Genomic DNA, 26,465 nt, shown 5'->3' with positions numbered 1-26,465 from the left:
CCCAGCTCTGTCTCCGATGAATCCTCTCACCCTCCTGCGCACCTGGCCTGTACCCCAGTTCTTGTATAAAAAATAAATAAATCTTTTTTTTTTTAAAAAGGAGCTACTTCTAAAGCAAGCAGGGAGGAAGGATTTTCTTCAGGATTGAGGCTTTACTTGCAACTCACTGATTCTGCAATTTACCTTTAAACAGTAGCAGAGTTGGGCCTCCCTGGTGGCGCAGCGGTTGAGCGCTGGGCTGCGAGTCTGCCCGCGGCCTCTGCGGCGCCGGTTCGATCCCCGGCTGCTCCCCGGCCACCGGAGGAGGGTCCCACATGGCGCGCAGACCTCTCCTGCCGCCCGCTGCTCCCCTCAGCAGTGTCCTTCGGTCCTTCTGCCTGCTCTGCTCCCCGCTCTGGCTCTGGTGAATTCTCTCACCCTCCTGTGCTTCTGACTGTACCCAGTGCTTGTATAAACAAACAGACAAACAAACAAACAAATAAATAAATAATACATGCCTCTTTAAAAAAAAAAAAAAACAGTAGCAGAGTTTACAAAGCTTTCAGCTCCTCCAAAATTTTCAGCTACAACAAAACTACAGCTGGGAGAACATGTAATCAGTGAGATGTTCTGGTTTTATATGGGGATAAAGTTTTGCACGGGGTTTTAGTCTGTTTTAGTCTGTTCTTCATTGTTGAGGTACAGTGGGTACAGCTTGTCTTCTGTAGCTACTTTCTGCTAACAAGAGCCAGTGTCATCACCTGCTGGGTGGTAGAGCTGTTCCCCAGCTTATCTAACTTGTGGTCACCTGGGTTTGCTCCCCTACAGTCTCACCTTTGACTTCTTAAGAAGTTCCACAATTTGGAAGTTGAATTGTTCTTTCTTTTTTTATTTTTCTGTGTAGAAGAACTGGGGTACAGGCTAGAGATGTGGGGGTGCAAGGATTCACCAGAGACTGAGTGGGGAGCAGAACAGGTGGATCTACTGAAATACACTGCTGAGGGGAGCAGGGGGCGAGACAGGAGAGGTCTGCTGTGCCATGTGGGTCAGCTCCCTGTCCAGGGATCGAACTCGTGCTGCAGAGGCTGCCGATAGCTTCATAGTGCTGAGACTTAACCCCTTGTGCCACTAGGGAGGCCCTGATAATAAATTCTTTAATTGTATTGCAATAAGGAGCCAAATGTAGACTGAAAAGTTTTAGAATTTCAGTTAGAATGATCTAGCTATCTCCTGAATTCTCATTTTTAATCTTAGAAACACTTTGATTTACTAAAGAGTTTTGGGAAGCTACCTACGGTGTGGCAAAGGAACAGATTCAAGATGGAGCCCAAGGCTGGCTGGTAGGTGTGGGCAGCCCCGCTTACACCCTCGGGGGAAATCGGACACATTCTCAACCACACAGTTTGAAAGAAGTATGTAAACTGCCTTAATAATTGTTATGGTCAAAGTGCTTGTCTCTCCCCCTTTTATGTGCTGAATCCTCACCTCCAAGGTGGCGGTGATAGGAGGTGGGGGCCTGGGACTTGATTAGGAATCCTTGTGGATGGGATTAACTCCCCCATGGGGTCTCTTCTCCCCAGGCCCTTGGACTTCCAACACCCCAAACCGAGAAATACATTCCTGTTGTTTACAAGTCACCTGGTTTGTGGGATTTGTTATAGCAGCCTGAGTGGTGTAAGAGAATTTTTAATTGATTACAAGTTGAAAAGAGAATATTTAAAAGCTGTGTTGTGTTAAATAAAATGTATCTTACTGTTTTTTTAACATTTTAATATGGTAACTGGAGAATTTTCAAATTCATCACATTCTAACAGTGCTGGTAGGATTAAGTAGCTTATATAAAATTATACTCATGAAGGTAATCGCTAGAATAAAAGTACAAACCACTCCAATTCTCAGAATGAAATACAGAAATGAGAGAGAGTGCCGCGGCTGTCGGGCATCTGGGAGGGGCAGAAGCTGCCTCAGGTGCTCTTCCCAACCCTGCTGGCTGCCTGGCTGGTGCTTGACAGCAGGGGCCCTGCCCAGCGCTCTCGAGGGGGTGATGCCCAGCCCAGCCCAGCTCAGGAAGGCTCTGCCTGCCCGCCTGGCGGTCCCCTTTTCTCCCTGCCCTGCTGACATCCCTTCCTCACAGGCTTTGCTCTTCCGAGCCCTCCCCAGAGAACTTCCAGCGTCCAGATTTTCATCTCAGTGTTTGCTTCCTGGGGAGTTTGGGAAATCGGCCTCTAAAGAGGGATTTTGGAGCCTAGACTCTAGGACTTCACAGAACATGGTAGAACTTCGCAAACCTTCATTTCTGATCTCTGCTTCAAGCTGCCTCCTGACCGCTGCTCCTGCCTCCAACATCACCTGCTGACTGTGCCCACCTGCACTGCGCCTGGTCCTCTGGCACCCGTGGCTTATGCCCGGTATCTCTAAGAGCACTGTGCACTTAAGCCCAGTGTCCAGTAGCCTCTAAGAGCTGTCCACTGCTTCTGACTCTCTGGCACCATTGCCTGGCTACTGTTCCTGCCCATGGAACAACTGGCATCATCTCCTGGTGCTGCTGTGTCTGGCGCTGTCCAGCCTGGCTTTCAGATTCCTGCTTTTGGCTGCTGTGCCATCTCAGCAGCACCACGGGTGACCTCCCCAGCTGCCACTGTGGGCCGAATTCTGGTCCACCACTTACTTGGTGTGCCACCAGCTCCAGGCTGTCTTCAAGGGGACAAAACCATCTTGCACGAGTTGCCTCGGCCAACTGGACGCTATCTGGGGTAGGACTGTTCGCCTTTCTGTCCTTAGAGAGTCTTTCCTTCCTTCAATTTCCTTCTCTCTTTCACCCCTTTGTAAGTAAACCCCGTTGTTTGTTGTGCCCTGAGCCCGAGCGGTGTCTTGCAGTTCTAAGTGCTCGGTGAGGCCCAGTGCTCCGTGACACTCACCAATCTTTGCATCGTTTCATATCGTCATTTATATCTCTTGATAGAATAAATATTTGGTTTTCCTTCTTCTTCCTCCCATTAATATCATACTTTCAACTGGTATCACCTCTCTTGTTTGTTTTTTAAATCGTTCAAAATATGACTCATGTTTTGTGGCAGAGGCTAGGTCCCCTGAAAACAAACTTTGAGACAGATTATGGGCAGGAAGATTACTGGGGACCTCCCTGCGGGCAGCACCTGCCTGGCAGGACTGGACATAAGGAAGAGGCGCCAAAGAGGCAAGGTTCCAGCCCCTCCTCCGGAGCCTGCCCCTGTCAGTCACAGGTGCTCAGATCTCTGCACCCACAACCCCTGTGTATGGGTGGCGTTGGCTGCCAAAGGCAAGAACCAGGAGACTCAGCTGAGGACCACGAGCCGCCAGCACCCCCAGTAGCAGGGAGAACTGAAGTTTGTTCGTGTGTTTGCTCGCAGCAGAGGGTGAGGGTGGGGGTGGGCTGGTTGTGATGGGAGATGTGCCCACCCCCAGTCTGAAGCGCTCAGCTCCATGTGTCCTGGAAACAGTGCCTTCTAGGATCGTGTTCCTTCTGGGCCTCCTTTTCTGGAGGGAAACTTACAGGAAAGAGATAAATGGGGTGAGCCACAGCCCTCACTCTCTGCCTTGGAGCTATAACCCAGACTCATCAGCCCCTGCCTCTCCAGATATCCTCCACCCATTCTCCTTGGCCAGTCTAAGAGGCTGACCTGGTGGGGTGATCCAACTCATCCTGAGGGGCTGTGCCCCTCATCACTATGCCCTGCAGGTGCAAAGGTCAAGCTGAAGTCTGAAGCCCTTTCTCCTTCAGTTCACATCTATTTGATGATTCTCACCAAAGACTATCCTCTTGAGTCAGCCTTTTCTGCCATTCCTGCCACCTGTTATTCACAGAGCCCGACTCTCCTTGTATCTGTGGATGCAGCTCCCTGCATCACTGAACCTCTGGTTTTCCAGTGGGAGGGCTGCAGGGGACAGGTATTCAGATCATTGATGAGTGACTTAATAACCAATTATTCTCTGTACAAGTGACAAAGGGCTTTGAGGCTGGTCTCAGTCACAAAGGTGGGAACCCCCATCCAAATGATGTAAGAAGACACAGGAAGTGGGGAGGGGGATTCACTGACTTATACTGGTAGAGATCAGGATAGACTTTTCAAAGCTGGTTCTTCTCTTTCTGGCTAGAAGGTTCTCAGAGGGCTGGATAATGCTTTTAGATCAGGCATAGAGCATGGTCCATCTTGACTACTCAATATTCTGTTGGTTCGCATCGGGGAAAGGAATGGGGCTCTTGCATCCTCTGCCTCCCCAGTTTTATTCCTCCTGGCCTCAGCACAAACATGCACTCGTTTGTGCAAGCCAGATACCTTCTCCCCGTCTCGTCTGGCCTGCACTCCACCAGGGCATCTTTCTTTCGGAGTCACCTACCCTACTGTCTGCGCGTGTCTGTTCCCACACTGACATCTGTGCTGCCTCCTCCCTGATCTCCCCTACTCCCTCTCTACATCCCCTGCCATGACAGAGTACCTGTCAACCTGAAATTTAAAATGTGGTGAATCTGTTAGGACTGTCTTGTTCAATTTCCCCCTCAGCACCCAGCATAGGTGCACAACGTGCAAACGTTCCGAAAATATTTAATCAACGAATTAAAAAAACACCAATGGTTTTTAGAGTCAAATGACCCTGGGTTCGATCCCCCCCACCTGTTCACCAGTTGGGACGCTGAGTCCCAGTATATGGAGGCCATGTTCCTCAAAGCTCAAGGGGCATTTTTGCAAGCTACCCAGTAGACTCTGGCCCAGATGGACCATCACTGGTGCAAAAGTGCAGAAAGTTGCAGAACCACACCTCCCAGACTCGCTGCTGGCTCCATCACCTACATATTTGAGGCTGTGCCTACGGGCCTCGGTTTCCTCATCTGCACCTCGGGGTCCTGCTGGTGCTCAGCTACGACGTGACGGGAGGAACTAGGCCAGCGTTCCCCACCCGGGCGTGGTTGTCAGGAATCAGCGTTTTTATTTGCAGATGCCCCCAGCCCCGGGGGGCCGAGGCCGAGGTCCCAAGCAACCCCCGAGCGCGCGCCCGCCCCCGGGTCCCCGCGCGTGCACCCACCCGGGCGGCCCGGCCCCGCCCCGCGGCGCCGCCTTCCCCGGCGCTGCAGCCAATCAGGGCGCGGCCCCGCATCCGGGGATCCCGGCGCGGCCCCGCCTCCCGCGCACATACGGCCATGGCGGAGGTGAGTGAGCTGGCCGGGGGAGCCGGCCCCCCGCCCCCGCCCCGCGCTCCCGCCCCGGCCGCGGCCTCGCCGGGCTCTCGGGCCCGGAGACCCCCTCCCCGGGGCTCGGGGGCGCGCGGGTGCGCCGCGTGCTCCCCGGGCCCGAGAGCGCGGGGCTCAGACGGCGGCCGCCCCCGGCCCGGCCCCCCCTCCCGACTGCCACATCGCGGGCTGCACTGCGCATGTGCGGCGCGGGGCGCGCGGGACGGGGGGCGCGAGGTGGGGGGGGCGCGTCGGGGCGCTGCGGCCGACGCGGTGGGGATGCGCGCCCGGTGCGTTCCCCGTCCTGCCGGACCTGGTCCCTGGCCGCGACCCCCAGCCCTCGACCCCGACTCCTGGTCCCCAGAGCGACCCCCGCCCCAGACGCCTGCACTCCGGTCCCCCCAGTTCCCGCCCCTCAACGCCGACCCCAGACCTCGGACCCCGCTTTCCTACGCCCTCCCCGAGCCCCGCGGTCCTTCCCGCTCCCGGAACCCCTGCCTGCCGGGCGTTGGCTAACTTTGCCGGGCGCGCTCTGGGTCGCGGTCGGGGTGCACCGTTTTCGCCCCGTCGGGTCCCCGGGTGGGCCCCGCCCCGCGGCGCGCGAGCCCCCGGCCTGTGGGGTCCCACGCCCGCTGGACCCCTGGCAGAACTCAACTCCGGTTCCGAGCTATCCCCGCGCAAACTCAGCGGAGTTGGACCAGCCTTCATGGGCGGCTTGAGGTTACTCTCGGAGCCTCTTCGCTCAGTCCAGACAGGCCCGAGACTCCTTGATCCAAATACTTGGGGACAGTTGCAGTTTCTTCCGACTTGAGGACCTGTGGGGTTTCCAACTGTGATGCGTGGTTGCACTCACCGAGGACTGTCTGGGATAAAGACAGACGCCAAATCCTTAATGTTGCCGTACACCGGGGTGGTAGAAGGCTGCGGGGGGTGTGGTGGGTTGGGGATGGGGACAGTATTGGGCTCTGGGGACACGCTGCAGGTCTACAGACTCAGCAGTGAGCCTCATCTAAAGGGCAGGGCCGTCGAGGTGCAGAGAGGAGTGGGAAGCCATCCAAGAGGTACAGTGGGCTGGCTGGAGAGTGCCCTGGTTGTGGGGCCGCGCTGAGTGTTCAGGACTTAGCGTGGGTCTGTGTTGCCATCCTTTCCCACCAGTGGCATCTTCAGGAGCAGCAGGAGACCCTGCACTTGTGACTGAGAGGCATCTGTTTGCAAAGCGAGTTGAGATAGCAAGACCTCACCAGCCATTTTCTGCCTTGTCCTGGGTGCTGGGTCCCGGGCTTGTGAGTTAGTTCTCCTTCCTTAGAGACATTTAGGGAAACAGGACTCACACAGGGACTGACTGACCTCGAGGGTCAGAGGCAGTCAGGTTTCCCTGTGATCCAGCAGGGGCCTGGTGGTTGAGTGTGTGCTCCGGCATGGGAGACAGTCTTCCTGGGTGCTGGGTGTCATTTAGGCAGCACTCCTGGCCAGGCAGAGGGTCAGGGCAAACTCCCCAGGAGGAGATCCTCTGTGTTCCTGGCTCTGGGCCAGGCCCTGAGGTCCTGGCGGTGAGCAGAAACCCAATGGTTTTGTCCCAAAGGGTCTTAGAAATCTGGTCAGTGAGGGACCGTTTGTGTGCCGAGCCTGGCCTGGGCCTTGGCCAGCCTCTCCCAAAAGACCATGGCTGCTCTGGTGCCTCCTATTCTGTGTGGCCTGCCAGGCCCCAGAGTAACTCAGAGGCTAGGTTTCCTCATCTCTGAAATGGAAAGGACCTCGAGCCAGAGATCTCACGAGATCTCAGGGTGGAGAAGCTGAACTTTGCAAAATCGCTGTCTCTGACCGGTGAAAAATGGTGATTGTTACTTAGTCAGTGCTTGATCCGTGTTAGCGGCCTGACTTTTGTTGTGGCCACAGTAGCCGTCAGCACCACGAGGGAAGACAGGAGGCTCCGTGTCTGATGGTACAAGATTCGTCTTTGAGAAACCTACCACTGTGCTTAACACCTTCCAGGGCGTCTTGTTCACTTTGGTGTAAAGTGCATCTCCTCCCCACCCCTGGCTGGGTTGTGTGGGCCCTGCTGATCTTGCACCCCCCACCCCAGACCCTGGGCCTCCTGTTTCCTTGTGCACTCTTCACCCTTGGTGGGGCTGGGCTGTTTCACTGCTGGTCAGGCCCCCACCCCATTTTCTCCTTCCAGGACTGTACGTGAGCACTTGTGGTTAAACGTGACCCCAGCTAGACTGGTTAACTTGTGGGTGGAGACAGGTGGAACTTGTTTCTGGTTGATTTCGGAATACCTGCGGGGCCACCTCAGCGGCACCAGCCTGAGTTGGTGCTAATCGTTACTCAGTGGGCGGGGTGAAGTACCTGGTGGTTCAGGGGGCACCATGAAGCTGGGTGTGCCTGAAGGGTTTTCAGGTCAACTGTTGCTGCAAATCTTGTCACCATAAAACTCAACTTTCCAAAACTACAACAGTCATTTTATTGTTCTCTTTCCTGGTTCTGAGGGTTGAAGGGCTCTGCTAGGCAATTTTCACTCTCCGTGGGGTGGATTGTTGGCTGCAGCGGGGTGCAGCCTAGAGAGCTCCACAGCTGGACACATCATGCTCCTCTCCTCGTGGCCGTCGATGCCGGCTATGGCCGGGCACCGTCACATGCTTCTGCGTAGCTTGTGCTTCCTCACAGCATGGCAGCTGGGTTCTGGGCAGGGTTGTTCCAAGATGCCTGGGGAAGCTACTGTGTGCAACTACCCCTGGAGGTCTCGTGGAGCCCCTCCCACCAGCCACAGGGCCAGCCAGATTCCTGGGCAGGCAGGTGTCTCAGCGGCGCGCTGAGCAAGACTGGGGCGGGTGGGCTGCACGAGCACAGCGTCCTGGGGTATGGGATCTGCTCAGTGGCATTTGGGAGTAAGCCTGAGGGTGGTGCGGGGGAAGAGGTGCTTCCTGGGGCGAAGGCTGTTCTGCCTCGCCTTCCCATCATTGTGCTGTGAGCTTGCTGCCCCTCCGCTCTGCCCAGCCTGTGCCTTTGGGACCAAGTCTCTTGAGCTGTGTTCCTGCTCTTCCTGCTTTCCCGTCTGCCCAGGACACTCGTAACCAGCTCCCCATCCTTCTTCTTCCACATAGGCCAGACGAGGGCTTTGCCTCTGATGGAGACATCAGAGTGCTCTGAACAAGGGCCGCAGACCCTGGGGATGCCACTGTGTGGACTGGACTTGGCCTGGTAGTGGTATTGGGGCAGGGACAGGGAAGAATGTCCACGCGGGCTGCATTTCTTGGTAAGTTTTGAGTCACCGGGAAATGAACTTGGGAATCTGAGGCCCCATGGGGAGCAGGCTGCTGGCACCCCCTGGGAGATGCTGCCTTCCTCTTGCTGTTGCTCTTTCTACCATTCCCGGTGGTTTCTTTCTGAGCTCCATGTTGAATGGCAAGTGAGATAAGGACCAAGTCCTCCTCAGCCCGGGCAGGGCCTCAGGCTGCCATGCCTGTGCCTGCGATGCCATGGGCCCCGCACTGAGCAGAGTGCTCGCCTTTGCTCTGGAGAAGGAGCCTCCAACTCTGGCCTCACTGGTGGCCTCCCAGTCAGTGGTTGGTCCACGGTTGGCAAGAGATGGGGAGCCAGCCCCGCCTGAGGCGGGAGGGGAATTGGGAGATGCTGGGAGGGGCTGGGGAGCACGGGCTGGTTTCTGAGGACCTGTGGGATGTGGCTGTGCTGCCGTGCCCTCCTCCCTGCTCTTGGTGCTTCTTGCCAGTCCCGGCCCAGGCGCTGGCTCCTTGTCCCCATCTGCAGGTTGCCTTTTGCCACGTGGGGCTCAGCTTCCTAAAGCTGCTTGGTGGCTCTCCCCACTTAGAACACGGGCGCGCCGGCAGAGGCTGCTCGAGCTACGTTCCTGCCAGGGACTGGGCCCCCCAGGCTCGTGCTCCTCCTCTTGCGCTCGGCCTTGCCTGCCGCCGCCCGCCTTGTCCAGCGCCCGAGGCTGCCTTTGCCTCTGGCTCTTGCTTTTCTGCGCGCTCCTGTGCGTTCACTTGTGCTCGTGGGTGGTGTGAGGGCCGTCAGGGGCTTTGAGGTTCGGAGCCCGAGTTTCATGTGCCGTGTGAGCGGGGAAGTGGCTTGGCCTCTGTCACGTCCGATCCCCTGTTTCGCGTGTGAAGACCATGATGACGTCTCTTGACCAGTGAGTACATCAGCGGGGAACTTCTTGGGAGACTTTTTCTCTGAATTTTTGAACTATTTCATTAAGCATGCCAGTCTTTTCGATTTTTACTTTGCAAAAGCTTTACTGAGGTAAAATTCATGTCCCATAAAGTTCGCTGACTTAAAGCGTACTGTCTTCTGCCTAAGTCACAAGGCCCAGGCTGGAGAAGTCAAGAGGATGGACACCCCAGCACGTGTCACCCTGGCGTAGGGAGTGAGCTGAAGGCAACTGAGACGCGCTCTCTTGCCCCCACCACTGGTGAGCAGGACCTACGCCTGCTGGCGGCGTGCTGCTCCCCGGCTCACCCCAGCCAGGGCGGAGAAGCCACCGACTCACTGAGGCTCACAGAGTCTAGAGCACCAGGGACTGAACGGGGCTTTCTTCTTTCATTGAGCAGTGCCCTGCCCCCGGGGATAGTGAATGTGCGGTTCAGTATTCACAGGCTGGGCAGCGCCGTCAGCTAACTTCAGAACATCTCCAGCTCCCTGAGAGAAGCCTGGCACCCCTTGGTCACGACTCCCCCCACACCCCCTCCTCTGCCACCACGACCCACTTCCTGTCTGCGGCCGGGCCTGCCTTGGACACTTCTCATCGGTGGACTCATTTTGTGTGGCCTCCTGTGTCTGGCTTCTCTCCCTGAGCGTCATGTCTTCCAGATCCTTCCATGTGTTCATGGTAGAGCGGCGCTCCTTTTTCACCGCTGAGTGATGTTCCATTGTTTCATTTGATTTTCTTTTCATCAGCTGGTGGACATGAGGGTTTTCCCACCTTTGGCTGCTGTGAATCATCCTGTTGTGAGCATGGGACTTTTGCTGTGGGTGTTTTTCTCTTGGCAGTTGTAGGGGAGGAAAGTCACTTTTTTTCTCTCCTCTTGACTCCTCCAGCCTGGGCCCTGTGCTTAGACAAAGGACAGCTAGTAGCAGAGTGAGGCTGGCTAGGACACAGGCTTTCCTGGCATCCTGAATGGACACTCATTCTAGGGAAGTGACAGGGCCACGTGGAGGGGTCAGTGCCTGGGGGCCTGGGAAGAAAGCCCCGTTCAGTCCCTGGTGCTCTAGACTCTGTAGCCTCAGTGAGACGGTGGCTTCTCCGTCCTGGCTGGGGTGAGCCGGGGAGCAGCACGCCGCCAGCCAGGCGTAGGTCCTGCTCACCGGCGGTGGGGGCACGAGAGCATCTCACTCCCTGCACCAGGGTGGCACGTGCTGGGGTGTCTTGCTCTCTTCGCCTCCACTGTGAACCTGGGATTGGGGGTGCTGGGTGCAGTGTTAACCCTGTAACTTTGGAAGGAGCGGCTGGACTGTTCCCCCCCAAGGGCCGTGTTCCCACAGACGCGCGTCACCACCTGTCTCGCTGCCAGGGCTGCTGGCTGGCAGGCGGCTCTTTCCCCCGACGCGGAGCAGTTTGTGTGTGTGTCTCTGTGGAGGAATGTCTGTTCTCAGGAGGAAATCTTGAAATTGGGCAGTTTGTGTTTCTATTATTGAGTTCTTCATGCTCAGCACAGGTTCCTGTACAGCTGTGTGACCTGCAGATCATCCCTCCGTTCCGGGGTTGTCTTTTCTCTTCCTGGCGGTGTTCTCTGAAGCACAAAGGATTTTTTTATCTTGACGAAGTTCTGTTTGTCTCTTTTTTTTCTTTTGTTGCTTATACTTTCGGTGTCTTGCCTAAGAAACCGTTGCCTGAGCCAAGGTAACAAAGATTTACCTCCTGTTTTTTTTTTTTTTCCCTAAGAGTTTTAGCTCTTATATTTAAGGTCTTTGATCCATTTAAAATTAATTTTTGTATATGGTGTGAGAAATGTTGAACTGCATCCTTCTGCGTGTGGCAGCTGGTGGTCCCAGTGCTGTTTGTTGGAAAGACTGTTCATTACACTTGGAGTTGTTGAAACAGGCCGGGAAGGTGTGGGTCTGGTCTGTGTCCTCAGATTCTGCTCCTTTGGTCTAAATGTGTATGTAGCCTTACGACAGTGCCACATTGTTTTGGTAGGTTTATGCAATTATGAAATCATGAGGTGCTCTATTCAAGAGTGGTTTTCTCCCCCCAAAGATTTGTTTAATTTATTTATGCACACCAGAACTGTGGTATAGGCCAGAGGTGCGGGGGGTGATAGGATTCACCAGAGACAGAGTGGGGAGCAGTACAGGTGGAGTCACTGAAACACACTGTTGAGGGGAGCAGCGGGGAGACAGGAGAGGTCTGCTGCGCCATGTGGGTAACTCTCTGGCTGGGGATCGAACTCAAGCTGCAGTGGCTGCTGACAACTACATAGTGCTGAGATTTAACCTCTTGCGCCACCAGGGAGGCCCTTCAAAAGTGTTTTGGCGCTTCTGGATTTCTTGAGGTTTCATGATTTTTGGAATCTGTCAGTTTCTACAAAGGAGCCAGCTGAGATCCTGATAATGGGTTGTGTTGATTCGGCACATCAGTGGGGGTAGCGAGGTATTGACACCTGACTATTCGGGCTTTTGAGCTGTGAGTATAGAATGTCTTTCTGTTTATTTAGATTTTTTGTAGATTCTTTCAACATGGCTTGTACTTTTCATAGTATGAGATTTGAACTCATTAAGTTTATTCCTTAGTATTTTGTTTTGATGCGATTATAAATGGAATTGTTTTCTCCATTTCCTTTTTGGATCCTTCATTGCTAACATGTAGGAATAAAATTGATTTTTCATATATTGTTCTGATAGCCTGTATTCTTGCTGAATTCATTTATTACTACAAATAGATTTTTAGTGGATTCTCCAGTATCTTCTATGCCCAAGATCATGTCATTCATGCTCCCCTCTAGCTGGCATTTGCTGAGTAGAAATGGGAAGCAGGTCTCCTCGCTGCACTTGGTGCTGGTGCTGGACTCAGAGCAGCGTGGTCAGCGTTCTTGTCTGTCCCTAGTTGAGTGGTTTTTCCTGAAATGGCGTTGGATTTTGTTAACTACATCTCCTCTATTGAGGTGACTGTGTGGGTTTGTTCTGTATTACGTTGATTGACTTTCAGATGTCAAGCCAATTTTGCATCTCTGTGATAAATCCTTCTTGGTGATGGTTTAAGATCTTTCTTATATAGGGGCCTCCCTGGTGGTGCAGCAGGTTGAATGCCGAGCTGTGAAGCTGTCCGCAGCCTCTGCAGCATGGGTTCGATTCCCAGCTGGCCAGGGAGATTCCCACATGGCGCGGCAGACCTCTCCTGTCTCCCCTTCAGCAGTGTTTTCAGTCGTTCTGCCTGTTCTGTTCCCCGCTCCGTCTCTGTCTCGCCCTCTGGCACCTCTGGCCTATACTCCAATTCTTGTATAAATAAATAAATATATATATATATATTTTTAAAAAGATCTTTCTCATCTGTCCACCTTTGGGCGTCTGAGTTATGCTGCAGTGGACACACGTATATAGACGTCAGGAGGGACATATGTCTTCATTTCTCTTGGGCACATACCTGGAGTAGAATCGTTGGTTACTTGGTAACTCTGTATCTGCTTTTGGAGGAATCCCCACATTTCTCCAAAGCAGCTGATTACCTTGAAGACTGAGTGCCTGGAGGCCGGGCCCCTGCTGAGTTTTGGACTCAGTGGTAGCGGATGCGTTCTGGGTGTGCGTGGCGGGGCTGTGTGCAGGCTGTGCCGGCCTCAGCCACTCTGGGTGCTGTTTCCCCATTTGGAGATGAGGACACCGAAGCTCTAGAGCTGCTGTGTAAGCCAGAGTCTGCACCCTCCACGTGTGAACCTCAAACCCTCGGGGATGCTAAGCAGGTGCTCATTCCCAGTGGCCATGTGCCTGGCTCTGTTCTGGGGTTCTCCCTCTCCAACACACAGTACCTCACAATCACCAGGGAGCACAGTCCCTTGGGAGCTGGCTGTGACCCATGCTTTCTGGTCCGATACGGTACTGTGATGTCTGTGCTGTGGTGGGTTCTGGGCCCCCCAAGTTAACCCCCCTCTCTTCTTTTGCAGGCCTCCTCGCTGGAGAGGCAGAGCCCTGGGGTGGCCTCCTGCCTCACTCGTAGCCTGTGCCCTGGAGAGCCCGGCTTGCAGACGACAGCAGGTACCTCCTTCCCTTCTGCCCAGGCTGTGGGGCCTTTGCCGTTGTGAGACTGGCTGTTCCTGCTAGTCTAGGGGTGGCGCTGCACTGTCTCCCTGTTCTTTGGTGGGATACAGGGCAGCCCTGCCGAGGACCAGGGTGCCTCCTCCCAGTGGTCCTACCTGGCCCTCCTGGCTCTCACTTCGTGGCTGGGTGGCTTCCCGAAGGAGAATGGATGAAGTAGGGGTGAGTGTGGCATGGGCACCCTGGAGCCCTGGGCCATACCTCCTTCTGCCATACCTAGGTCAGCGTTGGCTTCCTCTGCGCCTTGGTGTGGCTGATTGAGCTCTATTCCTTTTTTGTTTGTTTCTTTTAAAACTCAACTTTTTGGATCTCATCATGGAGAGGTAGCGATGAACACACCCTAGTTCTTTAGGGAAAACCCCAAATCTGCTAACGTGCACCACCCGTGGGGGCCTGTGCCTGGCCCTGCTGAGGGAGATGGGATGGGCACTTGCTGCCCTACATGCTGCCCTGCAGTGCTCCCTCCCCCTAGCGACTGTGGAGGTGGGTATAAGCATCACCTCGGCTCTTCTGGAGCCCAGGGCCTCACACTCGCCGCCCAGGTGCCGGAGGCCAGGCATCGCCCTTCTGTTCTTTGCGCCTGTTAACCAGCGCTACCTCTTCCTTGTCCACCTGCTCCCCTGGAACATCACCAGTGCCTGTGGTCAGGGGGCCACGGAGCCTCCCCAGGAGAGCACAGCTCCAAGTACCGGCATGTGCCAGGTGTGCCCTCCCACCAGAATGCATTCCGTGGGGAGTCCCATGGTGGGTTGACCGCACACGGTATGCACACAGCCTCTCACAGCTGCACACACACGTGCACACGCAGCCTCCCTTTTGCACGCACACAGGGCATGAGCTGGGGGTTGGCCCTTTGACCACCCTGTTGCTCCTCTCTGCCCCAGCCTCCTCAGCCTCAGACACAAGGATTGGGGCCGGGGTGTTGGTGTGCTCAGACTGGCCCCCTCCACAGTGGTGTCCATGGGGTCTGCAGGCCACCAGTTCAACCTCGCAGAGATCCTGTCGCAGAACTACGGCATCCGGGAGGAGTGTGAGGAGGCTGCCAGTGGCCTGGAGAAGCCCGAGGAGGAGCTGGAGAAGCATTTCATCACCCAGGTACCGGGTGCCGCAGGTGGGCTTGCCGGGCTGGCCGGACTGGTGTCGGCCTCCGCGTGGCTGCCTCAGTGCCTGAGCCGCGCAGACGCCGGTGACAGCGCTGGTGTGACACGAGCTAAGGCTGTGGGGACGGCCAGCCTGGTCCAGCCTTCGTGGGACATCAGGGCTCTGGATGGCGAGCCCGCTGTTTTTAGACCTTTGGGCCTCAGAACCCGCTTTCATGCTCTTAAAAGTCGAGGCTCTCAAGAGCTTTGTCCACGCAGCAGTCTCATGGTTGAAAGAAACGACGTTTCTCTGAAAACTAAAAAATAACTTTCCCCAAACAAAAAAAAATAGGGAGAAGAGGGTGGCATTTTTCTAAATCTCTAAATAAAGTAGCCGTTACGAGATTCCAGCTGCTGTCTTTTGAGGCCGACGTTGATCAGTTACGATGCGGTCTTTTGGTTGAAGTGGAGATCTGGCCTCGTGCAGTGCTTGGAACAGGGAGGCGTGGTGACAACCCTCTCAGATAGTGGTGGGCATTCTGGAACGCGGCACCACCATTCCCTGCTGGTTTGGGAAGGGTGCTTGCAGAGAGGATCCTGCACCGTGTCCAGAGAACTCTCTGTGCTTGGTTATGTGACAGCCCGTTGGCCGTGAGCTGGGAGTGGGTCTTCATCCCTATGTGCTCTTGTTGTTTTCAAAACATTGGTTCCCTGACATGTTGATCTCCAAGTGTCGATAGAGTTCACAGCATAACATGTCAGCAGCACACAATTGTGAAAACCATGAAGTGGGGGCTTAAACGGTAGAGGTTTAGTTTCTCACAGTTCGGAGGCCAGAAGTCCAAGGCCACGGCCTGGTGGGTGTTTCTGGTGAGAAGCAGGTATTGACCCTCATGCCGTGTCCCCTGCCTCAGCCGCTGCTGGTTCTGTTCCTGGTGCAGACGGGCCATCGTTGCTCAGTAATGAAGGGGTCTGGAGAACTGGGGTCCTTCTTCACTGTATTCACCCCCCAACAAACCTATAAGTAGAAGCTGCTGATTTCCCCCATTGGGTCCTGTGAGAATAAAGAGGAACTTGGCCTGGGGGGGGGGGGCCCTCCTCAGAAGGGGGACAGGGGAATAGGCTGGGTGGTTTCCCACTTGACTTGAGGTCCCCACAGTGAGGGCCCGCTAAGGTGGAAGGTGGAGGGAGTCAATTGCCCACACATTGAGTGGATGAGGGGGTGAGTGTCCAGGAACTAGAAGCCGACAGCAGCGCGCAGGGTCAGTGGAGTGAGAGCGAACGGCACTGGCCTCAGGAGCGTGGTGTGCGGTGGGCTGAGTTGCTGCGTTGAGGGCAGTGGTGGCGAGGAGGGGAGAGAGAATTTTTGCCTTTCTCCCAGTAAGTAAGTGTCTTGTGTCTGTTTCTTGTCATGTTGCATCAGCCCAGGCTCATGGTGCCCTGGAACTCCCTGTCCTGTTGTGCTTGTGGCTACTTGCTGTCGCCCCACTGGCGGGCAGTGACTCCATTGCATGGTGGGGCCTCCGTCTCATTACTTAGTGTGCTGAGGACGTTTTAAAATCAGAAATGGATGTTGGCGTTCACTGGATTCCTTTCTCACCGTTGTCATGAAGCACGTATCTGATGTGTTGACCCATGAGTTGTGTCAGTGGATGTCCGGGTGTTGAACCATGCTTGCTTCCCTGGAATTAAATCTATGCTTGGCTGGTCTGGTCCTCTCCTGGGGTTGGGGGAGTCCTTGTGAGGGATTAGGCCAGGGTCTGGCTGGTGACCTGGCCCTGATTGTGGTGGCTGATGGGGCCCAGGCAGGGCAGGGGGCGGAATCCCCAGAGCAGACCTTCCTGACAGAGCCCTGTTCCCTCAGAACAGTGACATGCCCCTCGACGAGCTGCTTGCCCTCTACGGCTACGAGGCGTCAGACCCCATCTCGGACCGGGAAAGTGAGGGCAGCGAGGCTGCAGTGCACCTCCCGGACATGACCCTGGACAAGGTAAGTGGTCATGGCGGAGGCAGGGGATGGAGGCCTGGGACAGAAATACCCTGACCATGGGCCAAAGGAGGGGCAGAGCAGAGGCTGGCCTGGGGAAATGTAGCTGGGTGGGGGCAAGCCATTGGGCATGCTCCCTGGCCAGGTTCTCAGGTCCTGGCCCCCGGGTGCTGACCTCCGGGTGCTGACCAGGTCACGGGGTGAGTGTCAGGAGGGAGGGCCTTGTCACCGAACTGAATGCACAGTGCAGGATCAGTGATGGGGCTGTGAAGGCAGTCTCAGTGTCCCCTCCCAGACCTCAGAGTGTGGTTTCAGGGGCTGGCCCAGTCTCTGCAGGGTCCCCGACTGGCCCGTACCTGCACCTGGTCTCTGCATCTGCAGAGAGGGAGGAACAACCCACTGGACCCTTTGGGGCTGCCGGAAGGAGGCTCCCCCAGACTGGAGCAGTCATCGTTAGAATTACTAGTGAGACAGATTGTTAAACTGCAAAAATGTTCTTTACTCTCTTTGTTACAAGGAACAAATAGCGAAGGATTTGCTTTCGGGGGAAGAAGAAGAGACACAGTCTTCAGCCGATGACCTCACCCCGTCCGTGACCTCCCACGAGGCCTCTGACCTTTTCCCCAACCAGAGTGGATGTAGGTGTCCTGCCCTTTCCTCTCGTGCTGGCTGAGCCAGCTCTGGTGTGTGGGTGCAGACTTCGGGCTGCTGGGACTGTCCCATGCGGCAGGCCGTGCCCTGATGTGTGAGGAATCCAGGACTTGTCGCTTAGCGACCGCAGCTCTCGGAGGGTCTTCCTGGTCTCACCCACCGTCTGGGCAAGACCTGGGTCACCCTGCTTCTCAGGAGGGGCACAGCACGGGGGTCAGGTGATGGGGAGTGGGGTGGAGGCTGCAGGCAGTGGAGGCCCCGGGGTCCCTTCCTGCGGAAGACGCTGTGAGGAGGCCGCCCCAGGGAGCCAACACATCCCCCCAGTAAAAACTCAGCTCCCAGGCTAGGACTGGGGAGACAGGAGCCCCAGAAAGACTTAGGCTGAGAACGGACACAGGAGCACCCGGTGTCTGCGCATGAATCCTCTCATCTCCTCGCGCAGTGCCCTGGGTATGCCTCACCTGCCCTCCTTTCCCCAAAGCCTGCTTCCTGGTGGATGGAGCCAAAAAGCCCAGCTCCTCTGCCTCGTCCGACACGGAGGAGGACCCCTTGCCTGCCAACAAATGTAAGAAGGTGGGTGTCTTCACCCCGCTGGGTCCTCACCTTGGCCTCCTCTTGGGGCTGGGCCGAGCCTGCCGCGCGCCAGGTGTGATCTGGGCTGGACTCGGCCGCAGTGTTGGCACCTTGAAGTCCTGTTCTCGGAGCTGCTGGGCTGGGTGTGGGGAGCCTGGGTCCTCGGCCCCTGCCCCATCCCACGTGGCTGGCTGCCCTGGACAGATGGATGGGGTGACAGTCGTGCTGCTCCCCCCATCTCCCCATCCTGTCCCATCCTCTGCCTCCTGCCCTTTGACTGCAGGGCTTGGCTTCTCGGGGCAATTTGCACATGCTAAGTAAGCTGTGTCCAGTGGTCTGCCCTGACTCCAGACTTTTGCTTTTGCAGGAGATCATGGTGGGGCCTCAGTTCCAAGCTGACCTCAGTAACCTGCACTTGAACCGCCATTGTGAGAAGAGTAAGTGGCCTGGTGATGGGGCGGGGAGAGCTGGCTACATATGCAGCCAGGGCAGCTCCAGGTCCTCGGAGGGACAGTGAGGGCCCAGTTCGGGCCAGGTGACTGTCCTGCACTGCCCCGAGCAGGGGTGCTGAGCTTGCAGGGTGCTCAGGGCCAAGGCTGGGGTGGGAGGATGTGGAGAGACTTGCCCTCGCTGCCTCTGGGCCCCTCTATGTCCTTGCCCGCAGCTCGTGCTCTGTGGTCTTGCCACCCTGCACAGCCTGCACCCTTTTGCTTCCTTTGGCACCCCCACCCTTATGCTTCCCCCTCTTCATCAGCACCCATTGACCAGGAAGAACTGGCCAGCAGGTCACACCTTGCCCCGGTCCTGTCTCAGCACACACCATCTTGAGTTGATGTCTATTGATGCCATAGAATGTCAACCAGGCCTCTCTCGCCTTTGAGATAGGGATTGTCACCTCCACTTGCAGACAAGGAGTTGGGGCTGGTCCGCCTGGCACAGGAATCTTGCCTAGATGATTCGGCAGCCAGGTTGGGGTGGGAGGGGACAAGGGAGACGGACCCTCAGTAAAGAGATGAACACGTCTCGGAGCCAGGGGGACTTGGGCTTGGGGGATGTTTGCTGCGTCGTAAACACTGTTTTGGTGAAAGATGGCTGACGGGAAGGTGCAGCTAAGCTGGGTCATAGGAGCTGGTGGAATTGGGTCTCTGAGACTGACAACACCCAGGACATTCCTCAGAAACCTCGGCCCCACCTTCACAGGGCTCCAGGGCTGTGCAAACTCAGTCTGGGATCCTGCCTTGGGATCTGTCATCCGTCCTTTGCCTGCCCTGCAGGGAGCAGACGCTTGGGACGCAGAGGGAGAGCCCTCCCGCATCTGTGCTGCGGCTCGCTGTCCCCCATTGGCCATTCCTGCTGCCGGGGTGTCACTGTGATTTGCAGTGCGGGTGTCTTTCGTGGCCAGCCCTCTGTTCTGGACCCACTGTTGGTTTGTGATGCCTGCTCAAGGCTATCCCCACCCTGGGGCTGTCTGTCTTGTCGATTCGAGCCCTTCTGTGACGGAGTCTCCTGGTGCCTTCAGCATGCATTTCTCTGATGAGGAACTGGCACTATTTCTTCGGCGAAGGGCCCGCTCATGGCCGTTCCCACCTACAGTGGGTTCTTTTTCCAGTTCTGGGAGGTTCTGTCTTGGTTTGAGGCCTCAGTTAGCCGCAGCAGAGGTATTTATTCCACTTGTGGTCTTTCATTTCCGTGGAGTCCAACCTGTGATTTCTGCTTTACTGCAACATGTGCGCTCACACACAGCAGCCCGGCGGCCTCCCTGGCGCGGGACATGGCTGCATTTCCCCGTTCCTGCGGCGGAGAGTATCCCGTGTGGCCGCAGCGCACCTTGCCGCGGGCTCCTCTGACAGGCACGCGGGCGTCTCCCCTGCTGGGTGCTGGAGACGGCGCTGTAGGCAGCGCGGTAAAGTGCGAAGGTTTTGGTGTCTGGTCCGGGACTTGTTATTGGGGAGGTTTTTTATTGCCTCTTCAATTTCTATGCTTGTGAAGGTTTCTCAGCTCTTCTGTTTCTTTCTGGTTTAGTTTTAGTAAACTGCCCCTCGGGGGGCTTGTCCAGGGTGATCTCATTCTGCGGCGCAGCGCCGCTTTGTGGTGAGGCCCGGATCCTTCCCGCCTCTGCTCTCTGTGGCCAGTTCTCCTCTTCCGGGTCTGATTCTGTTTATTAGTGTTTTCTCTTCCTTTTTCTTTGTTAGCCTAGAGCTTTGTCTGTTTTGCTTATCTTCTTGAAGAATCAACTGTTAGTTTCATTGATCTTTTATATGGTCTTTTTCAAATCTCTTGTTCATTGTGCTTTTGTTATTCCTCCTGTGAACTTTGAGTTTTGCTTGTTCCTCTTTTTCAGTTTGCATTAGGTGTAGTAAAAATTTGTTTACTTTGGATTTTTTGCTTCTTCATGGGGGCCTGTACTGGGAGTATCTCCCCTCTCAGACTGCTTTGCGGCATCCTGTGGAATATGGTAGCTTGTGTTGTCATTTTCCTTCATCTCGGAGTATTTTTTTATTTCTGCTTTGATTTTCTCTTCTATCCAGTAGCTGTTATGTAGCATATTGTTAGGGCTCTGTTTATGTGGAGCTTTTCCCTATTTTGTTTTCCTACAGTTGGTCTAATGTTAAAGCATTATTGGTTTTATTGACAGTAGACGTGTGTGTCCCAAAAGGCAAGAGTTTGTCTCTTTCTCATAGCTGAGTAGTAGCCCACCGTGTGTTTATTCCCGGCTCGCTCTTCTGTCTCTGGGCCCTCAGCTTGCTTCCACAGCTTGGCTGGTGTGAACGGTGCTGCAGTGAACATAGGAGGGCAGGTTTCCTTTTGAATTGGTGTTTGTGGGTAGATTCCTGGGAGTGGAATTGCTGGGCCATATGGCAGATCCGTCTGTGGCCTCCCGAGGACCCTCCACACAGCTGCCCATCGGGCTGGGCCCGGCTGCCTTCCCGCCCACCACACACGGTGCTCCTTTCTCCACGCCCTCGCCGGCGCTTGTTGCTTCTGGCCTTTTTGACCTGGGCCGTTCTCACGGGTGTGAGCTGGTGTCGCGTTGTGCCTTTGATTGCTTTTCCCTAATCACGGGAGTGGACATTTTTCATGTGCCCGATGACCACCTGTGTGTCTTTGGGGAACTGCCCATTTTTTGACTGGCTTGTTTATTTTCGTTTTGTTGAGTTTTGAGCTCTTTGCAGATCTGCGATAGCAGCCCTGGCAGATGTGTGCGCAGTCAGCAGGGCGTCGCTCCGTGGTGGTTGCTGTTTCGGCCCCGTTCTGCGCCCCTCCCCTGTGGCGCATACGTAGCTTCCACTGTTTAGGATATAGTAGGATATAGTGGTATCTCCAAGCTTCCTTTTGATTTTTCTTTGAATTTTCTCCTTGCTCTCATGAACCACGTCTTCTGTGAGGTGCAGGGGCTGTTCGCGCCGTCGGCGGGCTGGTCAGCTCACTCGCAGGCCCTTCCCGCGGGGCGTGGGATGTGACTTGCCCGCAGGTTCAGCTCTATGCTGAAGTTTTCCATCCAGTCTGTCCCGCCTGGCCTTCGCTAACATATCACTTAGTTACTTTGGGTTCATGAAATCAAGAAAGAAAATTTAAAAAAAGCCAAAATGAAGCTTGAAGATGACGTCGTCGCCTGGGACACTGTTGCATCCTGAACCGTCATCGGGGATCTTCCGAGGCGCGCATGCACGATCTCAGCGGGGCACCCAGGCGCGCGTGCAGGGCCCCCTGACAGCCTGCGGGGAGGGGGGGCACCTGCTGGTGCTGTGGGCGTGTCGGGCGGGGCGCGTCCTTGTGCTGCGTTGTGACCCCAGCCCTCCTTCCACGCAGTCTATGAGAACGAAGACCAGCTGCTCTGGGACCCCAACATGCTCCCCGAGCGGGAGGTGGAGGAGTTCCTGTACCGGGCGGTGAAGCGGAGGTGGCACGAGACGGCTGGGCAGCTCCCGGAGGGGGAGATGGTGAAAGACAGCGAGCAGGTGGGGCTGCCTCGCTGGGGTAGAGGGGTGGGGGCAGCCCTCGGGGCAAGGGATCAGCAGGCCCGAGTGGGGGTGCAGGGAATGGTCCCAGAGTGAGTGGAGTCACACCCTGGCGGTGTAAACCTGCCTCATGTCTCCCAGCCGCGGTGGCTTGAACCCCTCTGAGGTTCCTTCCCTGGGGGTGGTCTGAACATGCCTGCCCCAGCATCCCTGCCCTGGCAGTGGGGTGCCTGCCCCTGCTGTGTGGGGTGCGGGGGCATCGGGAGTGGGGCAGCAGTGGCAGTGGTCTCTGCACCCCTAGGCCCTGTATGAGCTGGTGAAATGCAACTTCAATGTGGAGGAGGCCCTGCGGAGGCTTCGCTTCAACGTGAAGGTGATCCGAGGTGAGTAGCCGGACGACCCCCCACTCCGTAGCTCTTCCTGGGTGCCACTGACACCCCCTCTCCCCCCAGATGGTTTCTGTGCCTGGAGCGAGGAGGAGTGCAGGAACTTCGAGCACGGCATCCGGGTGCACGGGAAGAACTTCCACCTGATCCAGGCCAACAAGGTGAGGCCGGCTGCGCTTCTCCACTGCCGCGCTGGGGCCGTTGGGGCCGGGAGGGGCTCAGAGCTGGCACGGGCCACCCCACGCGAGAGGTCGGGCCTCACTGCTCCAGGCTCCTGGCAGGGTGCACAGGCGGGGCAGACATCTGGTTCTACCTTGGTGCTGTGTGCCCCTGACTGTTGACTGTGGGTGCCTCTGCCTCCTTTGCTGGGCTCTTGTCAGCCCCTGAAAGAAGGTGCCAGTTTGGGAAAGAATTTTCCTAAAGGTGAATTTTAGTAGTCGTGCCTGCCTTCCCGCTGGCATAGGCCCCCTGCCGTTTCTTAGGACCTGGCTTGTGGGGTCAGTGCCCGCTGCTGATCCGTAGCGCTGACCCCTTCTGGGCCTTCTGTGGGGACCAGGAGCTTGTTCTTCAAACCACGGTCACGGTTCTTTTGCCCCCCGTGATGCACGCTCAGGAGGGGCAGGTGCTGCTGCTTTGTCGGGCGTGGTGGGGGCACCTGGGGAGGCAGAGGGAGGGGCTGACGAGTGGGCGTGGGGCCCAGGCCGAGATGGTGCTGCTGTTCTCAGGTCCGCACTCGCTCCGTGGGGGAGTGTGTGGAGTACTACTACCTGTGGAAGAAGTCAGAGCGCTATGACTACTTCTCCCAGCAGACTCGGTTGGGCCGACGAAAGTATGGCCTGTCGGGAACCACGTGCGTGAGCTCCCCGCGGGAACTCGGGGTGGGGGGAGCGGTGGTCCTGGGTCCCCTCCAGAGTGTCGTGTGCTGCCTCTGGCGGGAGTGGGGGTACCAGTGGGAGTTTTGGGGCCTGTCCGGGACCATGTGAGTGCGGCTACCAATGGGAACTGGGGGTGCAAAAACTTGCATCGTGGGAGTTAATGCTCCTGTTTTCCTTCATGGCACCGTCTCCCACAGGGACACAGACCAGGATTTGGACGGTAGTGACCCCGATGGCCCTGGCTGCCCTCGTTCCTCTCTGTCCCTGCCCCCCACTGCCGACGGGCTAGACCCCGACCAGGAACCACTCGCACAGATGCGCACAGGTGAGACTGGGGTGGGCCCCACTGTGGGCACCCCTCCTCACTGGTGGACGCTGGGATTACCCCTTCATCCCCACTAGTTGTCACGCTGCCAAATCACTGAGGCTCGTTGGCTTTCCGTGTGTGGGTCTCACGCCCCGAAATGGGGTCTCCTCTTTGGGCCCCCATGAAGGGGGTGTTCAGCCCCTGCTGCCAAGCAGGAAGATCAGATAGTGTCTGCGCCACTCCAGAGGGCCGCTTGGGAGCAAGACGGCCTGGGCTGGGGCTTCAGTGTCTGAAGGTGACCCGCACTGAGGTCGGGGCCTTTGCTCCCTGGGCCTTTGCTCTCTGGCTCAGGTTACCCACGGTTACCCACGGTTGACCCGGAGGGTGCGGTTCCCGGATGGCCTGTGCACCTGTGCACCAGGGCCGTGGCACCCCCGCACTCGTGCTGTTGGTGCTCAGCGTCACTCTTGAGCTGCTGCGTTCCGACCTCCAAGCGGGAGGCCCAGCCTTCCGGAGCAGTTTCAGCACAGCCACTTCTCGCGTGTCTGTTTTGCGTATCTGTGTGCGGCGGCGTCCTGAGCTGTGCTGGGCCCCCTGAGCAGCAGGAGTCCTGCGAGGCTTGTAGCCTGAAGGCCAAGTGGAGGGTGTGCGCAGCTAGGGTGGCTCGGTCCCAGGATGGCTGGCGTGGCTGTGGGCCTTTGCCTCAGGTGGCATTCTCCCTCCACAGAGCCACTGAGTGTCGACAGCACGGCGGGCAGTCTTGGTGAGCCGCGGGAGGGCTCGCACGGCCTTCCTTCTTTGGAGCCGGGGCTCTGTCCGTTCCAGCAGCTGGACGCGCCCTCTCCTGTGCCCCTGCCCCAGCGGCCCCCGGCCCTGGCCGAGCCGGCCTTCTACCCCCCAGCCACCTCTGCTCTGGAGCCCGGCACGAGCCCGAGAATGGCCGTGGACTTCACCCTGCCCGGGGCCCTCCCTGAGGAGCTGCCCCTCATCTCTAACCACGTGGACATGAATGGAGAACCTGAGGAGGCCGAGGGCCCCGCGCAGGTGGCCTTGTCGGTCACAGAGTTTGGACTCATCGGCATTGGGGACGTGAATCCCTTCCTGGCCACCCACCCAGCGTGCCCGGCTCCTGGGCTGCACTCGGAGCCCCTGTCACAGTGAGTGTGCCCCTGCCCCTGCTGGTGCCCCCCACCTCACGCTGAGCTGGGGGATCGGGAGGGGTTTGCCTGAGGGCCCAAGGATGGCATGGCCCCACCGAGCAGATTCTGTTTGTTTCTTTAGTTTTATTCTCTACTTTTAATTTGGCTTATTTATTTTTTTGACTAGGTAATACATTCATATGGTTCAAAATCCAAACAGGTACAGACGGGCCAGTGCTAGGCTCCTCCCGCCCTGGTCCCCACCACCAGCCCTCCTGGTCAGGGACGGACTTGGCTGCCTGGGGCCTGTCAGGCAGCGAGTGTGAAGGACAGTCCTCGCGGGGGGGCGGGCGGGAGCCGTGTTTTCGGCCACGGCACCCGGCCGTGTGGCCTGCGGCATGGCACTGACCCGCTCTCGGTCTCTTTCTTGGTCTCTCCCACTCCCACAGCTGTAACGTGATGACCTGTTGATCCCTGGCTGCAGGTGGGCGTGTGTGGCCTGGACTGGACTTGGGGTCACCACAGGGCCTGCCTCTGTCAGTCTTTCCGACCCTTCCCCTCCTCATGGGCCTTGGGTATGCCTTCTCTGCTTCAGAACACTTCAAAGACTGGGGTGAACGGTGGCCAGGCTGCTGGCCCTCCCCCTCCCCCCTCACAGACTGGCACCCTCAACCCCCGGCACCACTGCCCAGCTCCAGGCTGCCGCCCCCACATGGGACCCGGGACCGCCAGGCACCTGGGTGCAGAGGTCCCAGCTCCGTCCAGCCAGCAGAGGCAGGAAAGGCGTCCCTGCCACACGTCCGGGGAACGGGAGACAGGGCAGGATGCCACCCCTTACCAGCAGCCTCGCCGGGGCGCCCTTGGCACTCTGCTTGGCTCCATCTCCCCACGGCTGGCAGGGCTGCAGGTTGCTCCAGCCCGGGGGTCGGTAGAAAGCTGCTACTCGGTGCCAAACCCAGTGGGGCACAGAGCCATATACCTCGATGTCGGCCCAGCCCCGCCCTGACCTCTGCCCGCTCTCTCCACTTCAGGAAAAGCCGCACTTTACACCCCACCTGCTTCCCCCCTTCTCCCCAGGGCCCCTCAGCAGCCTTGGGCATGGGTTCAGGAGACAGGTGACTTACACCCCCCTTGGTTCCACGGCCCTGTTGCCTGCAACACTGAGGGACTGGGCTCCAGCTGCTCCCCTGACCCAAAGGTCGTCTTTCTGTTGAAACTCCCCTTGAGATGGTTTGGGGTCCTGGTCCTTATCCTCCTGGCCTCCCTCCTTTTATTTATGCTTCTGTTTACAAATTGGAGTGGGGTCCTCCAGCGGGGCAGGGCGGTGCTCCCTGCCCCCGGGTGTCACCGAGTCAATGGCCGGAACCCATCTGCAGAGCCGGACTCAACCTTCCCTCTCACCCCACCAAGGACCACACTGTGAAGTGACAACTGCCTTGAACTCCTTGCTGTTTTATTTATTAAACTTGATTTGAAGCCCTTGCCTGCCTCATGTGGATCTGATGAGGCGGGCGGGAGGAGCCCTGGTCAAGCGCTGCCCACCATCGGGGGCGGGTGCCGTCCAGTCTCGCTGACAGCGCAGCAGGGCCTCTGGGCCCGAGGCACGTGCAGAAAGGCAGGAAGGGCCGAGTCGGGTGGAACCTGCCACATGCCCACCTCACTGCCCTTTCACTTGGACACAAACTCATCAGCCTGAGGTGGGCCAAGGGCCTGCCGTGCCCAGGAGCTCACTGCTTGGTGGGACACGGGCACCGAGGAGCCAGTCCCATGTCCAGGGGGCAGCCCAGTACCCAGCAGGGGCTCACTTTCCTCTTCAACTCTGTTATCTACAGGTTGGAGAAGCGCGCAGCTGGGCTGCCAGCCATGCCCCAACCCCCGAGCGGGCCTCCTGGCTCAGGTGCATCCTGAAAGCGATGCAGAGTAGATTCCAGGTGTGAAAGCGCCAGGCTAGCAGGAGCCTGACCCCAATCCTAACCCTAATTCTAATCTGTGCTGCTGACTGGTTTAGTCCTGACCTTGCACAGGGTTTTGAGGTCGGCAGGGAGGACTCTAGCTCACG

At 57.0% G+C, this 26,465-nt stretch overlaps 1 protein-coding gene across 2 annotated transcripts; it reads left to right on the top strand.

The window, feature by feature from the left end:
• Positions 1–5,135: 5,135 nt before the first annotated feature.
• On the top strand, positions 5,136–25,882 carry MIER2 (MIER family member 2). Of its 2 annotated transcripts, XM_037504873.2 has the most exons (14): positions 5,136–5,164; positions 13,300–13,390; positions 14,403–14,545; positions 16,394–16,519; positions 17,034–17,154; positions 17,649–17,740; positions 18,108–18,177; positions 21,551–21,699; positions 22,001–22,082; positions 22,152–22,246; positions 22,811–22,935; positions 23,158–23,285; positions 23,995–24,424; positions 24,856–25,882. In XM_037504873.2, the coding sequence occupies exons 1-14, from the start codon at positions 5,156–5,158 to the stop codon at positions 24,875–24,877; spliced, it is 1,683 nt and encodes a 560-aa protein (XP_037360770.1). In that variant the 5' UTR covers positions 5,136–5,155; the 3' UTR covers positions 24,878–25,882. The 2 variants fall into 2 exon arrangements, with proteins under 2 accessions (XP_037360770.1, XP_037360768.1); XM_037504871.2 differs by lacking the exon at positions 5,136–5,164 and having other exon boundaries at positions 14,424–14,545.
• The last annotated feature ends 583 nt before the right edge of the window (positions 25,883–26,465 follow it).

The sequence above is a fragment of the Talpa occidentalis genome, unplaced genomic scaffold, assembly GCF_014898055.3.
Source record: "Talpa occidentalis isolate TD23 unplaced genomic scaffold, MPIMG_talOcc4v2.1 talOcc4.12, whole genome shotgun sequence".
Lineage (NCBI taxonomy): Eukaryota > Metazoa > Chordata > Mammalia > Eulipotyphla > Talpidae > Talpa > Talpa occidentalis.
Note: the sequence above shows the minus strand (reverse complement) of the source record. Positions and strands in the feature narration are given on the sequence as shown.

What these genes read in the sequence shown, in the direction of transcription:
- MIER2 (XM_037504873.2), top strand. An exon ending in CTGCCAACAAATGTAAGAAG is followed by an intron (nt 17,741 to 18,107) that starts GTGGGTGTCTTC and finishes TTGCTTTTGCAG; the next exon opens with GAGATCATGGTGGGGCCTCA. An exon ending in ACTCGCACAGATGCGCACAG is followed by an intron (nt 23,286 to 23,994) that starts GTGAGACTGGGG and finishes CTCCCTCCACAG; the next exon opens with AGCCACTGAGTGTCGACAGC.